General features: G+C 40.6%; 1 protein-coding gene across 1 annotated transcript; it reads left to right on the plus strand.

The window, feature by feature from the left end:
• The first annotated feature begins 305 nt into the window (after positions 1-305).
• Positions 306-4,031, plus strand: LOC125524949. Its single transcript, XM_048689978.1, has 12 exons — positions 306-759; positions 1,113-1,177; positions 1,298-1,376; positions 1,545-1,563; positions 1,662-1,781; positions 2,527-2,596; positions 2,690-2,733; positions 2,921-2,962; positions 3,053-3,112; positions 3,221-3,288; positions 3,457-3,514; positions 3,603-4,031. Exons 1-12 carry the CDS (start codon positions 458-460, stop codon positions 3,711-3,713), a joined length of 1,038 nt encoding a protein of 345 aa, XP_048545935.1. The 5' UTR covers positions 306-457; the 3' UTR covers positions 3,714-4,031.
• The last annotated feature ends 485 nt before the right edge of the window (positions 4,032-4,516 follow it).

Below are 4,516 nucleotides of genomic sequence, written 5' to 3' on the forward strand. Positions count from 1 at the left end.
CAAGTTTTAATACTTAGCCTTAGCCTTCTTGCAAAAAAGAAAAAAGAAATAGTAGCCAGCCGGGCAAAAGTATCAACCGGTTGATCCATATTATAGCAATCAAGGTGTAGTGTCAACAAAATGTGCATAATGTTGAATTGGATCGTTTCAAGATGAGTTTGTCGAGATATTTTGTTTCTGAAAAAAATCCTAATTTCATATTATTTAAAAAAATAAAAGATGCAATTAAATAAAGGAAAATAACACTACGTCTCACAATATAAAATTGTCTTTCGACGTATAGGAGTACAATACAAGGAGGCGAGCTACCCAGTGAGCCAGCGGAAGTTCGTGGAGGGATATCTTTCTCCCGTTCGAGCAGCTCCCTCAGCTACACTCCACGCCCCTCCCTGTCCACTCGCGCCAGCGGCAGCCTCCGTCTCCCGCTCCGCTCGCATCGCCCCGCGCGCGCGGGTAAATGGCCACGGCGGCGCTCCGCTTCCCGCCGTTCCTCTCCTCGCGCGCGGTGCCTACCACCACCGCCGCCACCTGCACGCGGAAGACGGCGTCAGCCACCCTCAGGGTCGCCGCGCAGCCCGAATCCGCCCCCGTCTCTGCCCCCGCCTCCACCTCCGAAGAACGGCCGGAGTTCTCGCCGCCGGCAGGGTTCGCGCCTCCGGTGCCCAAGCGCTTCGCGGTCAAGGATGGCCAGCTCGCCAGCGTCGCCGGCGCGGCCCTCGCCCTGCCTTTCCGCCTCGGCACCGGCCTCTTCGTCCTAGGGTGGGTTCGTCTCCTCCAATCAATCCTCCCCCAGTTGGGCTAATAAAGATGCAAATCTGTTTCGTTTCACCCGCCAAATTGAGCACCACAGTGGAATCTCGGTGTATTCATCTGTCTCTGCTTCGATGTTATCCAAATGAGCTGCTGCTTCAGTAATTAGCACTGTGTAGTTTACTTTGATGTCAATTAATTAGCAATGCTTGGTTACTTTGGTGTCAATGATTCGAGAACATTAGCTCAGCGCCGTCGCGCAAAGAAGTGTGAATTGGTACATTTTGAAGATTACGTCTCACATTGAGCTGTATTCATGTCTTGTGGTTGGTTTCTCATTTGTGCGATCCTGTGATGTGCAGATACTCGGTATCACTAGTCTCCGCGGATAAAATACCCTCAGACCAATACTCTCTGGAATTTCTAGGTGAATTTCTCTAATTCCCCATTTTTGCTAGCTAAGATCATTTTATTTTACTTGTTCGGTGCCTATTGTTTTTCAATTTAAAGGAGTAATGCACAAATACATTTGTTTCTTATTTATAAGGTCTAAAGGTTAAGGAGACCTCAAAGATAGATCAGTGCCGTCGACCAGAAAAACCTATTGAGATGTACGAGTTTGAAGGGTACGAGCTTTCTTTCAGTTGGGATTCATATCTTTCCTATGAAAAAATAACACTCCCTGCGTATTTATAATTGGGCCTACTTTTTTATATATACCAAGGGCTAATATTTTCCTCTGCTTCTGATTTTCTTTGTTTCAATTGTTGGCGTATTCTGGCTAAAACTTTCAGCTGTCCATTTTGTCGTAAGGTGAATGTCCTTTTAGTTTGCTGCATCTGCATTGTGTAGCTGTCATTTTCGATGTTTGGAAAATCTTGGCGTTTATGGTTGCCATGTAAAATTTTCAGGTGAGAGAGATGGTATCCGTCTTGGACCTTGATGTTTTATTTTACCCCTGTCCTCAAAAGGGGCCAACATTTCGTCCCAAGGTTTTAGAGATGGGTGGGAAAAAACAGTTCCCTTACATGGTATGCAAGAATTCCTCACCAGTTCTATGTTTTGTTAGGTTATATGTGATCGCTACCATTTCCAATTTTACATATCTTTCTAATGTAGTTTCTGAATTATGTTTGACAAACAAGCATGATCCCAGCAGAATCACCAATAACTAATACTCACTATGTTCCAAAATGTAAGAAGTTCTTGGTTTATTCTAAGTCAATCTTCTTCATGTTTGACCAATTTTATAGAGAATTGTACTAAGATCTACATTCTACAACATCAAATTAGTATCACTAAATCCATTATGAAATATGTTTATATATTATACTCACTTGGTGTTGTACTGTTGTGAATGTTGATGTATTTTTCTATAAATTTTGTGGAACTTGATACAGATTGACTTAGGACAAAGATAGAACTTCTTAGATTTTGTAACAGAGGGGGTATTAATATTTCTGAACTTCTTGTTTCCTGGCAAGATGGGGTTTTTGTCATATTGTTGCAGTCTTATGCTGCAATGCAATGTGTTTTGTGATTCATTAGTAAACAGACATCTTATGATTTGCCATACTGTTGCAGTTCTCTGCTGCAATGTGTTTTTGCCATTAATTGGTAAGAAGACATCGGGTGTTTTGTCATGTTGTTGCAGTCTTCTGCTTGCAATGTGTTTTGCAGTTATTAGTCAAAATCGTTAGTTCTTCTATGTTGCCTAAAAAGAATGCTATGTGAAAGCAAAATTATATCTTCATTTAAGATAATCATATGTTGTAGGTGGATCCAAACACCGGAGTTGCCATGTATGAATCAGATGCCATTATAAAATACCTTGCGGACACATACGGTTTGTATCTCATCATTTATTTTACCAGACCTTGCTTCCCCTGTTCCTGACAGGGTCCTTCCTGTTGGCTCCTTCCCTGTGTTTGTCTTTCAGGTGATGGAACTGTCCCGATTATGCTATCACTTGGTCTATTTACGGTAAGTAACTAAGTATTCCATAATCCAAAAGTATAGGCTATGTTCAGAAGCACATTACCTTTGATTTATATGCGATCTTTATTTGTCATATGTTCTTGATTTTGTTACCGTTTGACTTGAGTATGACGGTTCATTATTAGTAGTAATCAGTTGTGCAAAAGTTGATGCTTTGTGGCTTATTTTGTAGACAATAACTGCAGGGCTTGCTATGATTTGGCGTGTATGGAAGGTAGATTGCCAGTAAACCATATAAGCATGTATACAGTGTGTGACCTCTGAAAGTGTTTGCTCAAATCAGGCTGACCCATTTTGTTTGCAGGGATCTTCCTACACTGTTTCAAAGCTTCCACCCCAGCCGATAGAGATCTGGGCATACGAGGTCTAATTCTTCTCTTCTGCCTATCCATAGCATCTGGGGTCATTATTTTCTTGTCGTTCTCGTGTGCTACCAGTTCCAGAACCTGACCAGTACATGTTTTATCATCAGGGATCTCCTTTCTGTAAATTAGCACGAGAGGCCCTTGTTGAATTGGAGTTGCCACACTTGCTACACAGGTACTCGACACTGGAAACTTCACAACGCATCTGTAAATAGATAGCTAAATGCTCTGCCATCATAACATCTACTACTTATGTATGGCATAAGTGCAGTCTCTTGTTGACACAATACATCTTTGTAGCATCAAACAATACTGGAATTAACTTTACTATTTTTTGATGCAGCTGTGCTCGTGGCAGCCCCAAGCGACAGGAAATTTTCAAGAAACATGGCATTTTCCAGGTCTGGAAACTTGTGATTCATGCTGATGCTAAACCTTTGCATTCGCATGGCCTAGTAGTGTGTGACATTTCTCGTATTGTCATTGCAGGCGCCTTATATTGAGGATCCTAACACGGGGGTGAAGATGTTCGAAAGCGCTGAGATCATAGAGTACCTAAGGGCAACATATTCCCTGTATCCTCAGTACCAAAATCTCTGAAGTGTCGATATATAGTATGAGTTTAGAATAAATTCTTTACAATAAACCGCTGAGTCGCAAATGCAATGTAACAGTTGTATTCATCCACTTGCTATAGATGGCGACTTGGGGTTATATGGTAGAGAAGGAAGAAACGGGCCAAGTATTCTCGAGTACCGTCAATTGTCACCCTTGAGATTTTTTATGGTGGTGCGAAACCATGTGGAGATGAAATTTTGTAGCATGGGGAACATGTTGGATTTATGATGCAAAGGAAGACATATGTAATGTGTAAAATCATACATATGCAAATAAGGTAGTATTCCCTCCGTTTTTAAATATAAGACCTTTCAGAGATTTCAATACAAACTACATATAGATGTATATAGATGCATTTTAGAGTGTAGATTCACACATTTTTTGCTTCGTATGTAGTCTATATTGGAATCTCTAAAAGGTCTTATATTTAGGAACGAAGGAGTAGAAATTAGAAATACTTATTTCTTTGCAGAGAGAAACTAGAAATACTTCTTTTGTAGAGAAACTAGAAATACTTCTTTTGTAGAGAAACTAGAAATACTTTGAAGAGATGAGCTCCATAAATTACAGTGAAAAATGCTGAATGTTTTATTGGAAAAGGGAAATAGAGGTCAGGCAATACTTGAGCCCAACATTATACTGTGAAGTTGTAATCTAATAACAAGTAAGATCAACAAATAATTGGGGGGTGACATGACAAAATTATCAACAAATAATTTGAACTGCCAAAATGTCATATATTTAGGAACAGCGGGAGTATATGGTAACACAAGATAAAACTAGCC

This window comes from Triticum urartu, chromosome 7 (genome assembly GCF_003073215.2).
Source record: "Triticum urartu cultivar G1812 chromosome 7, Tu2.1, whole genome shotgun sequence".
Lineage (NCBI taxonomy): Eukaryota > Viridiplantae > Streptophyta > Magnoliopsida > Poales > Poaceae > Triticum > Triticum urartu.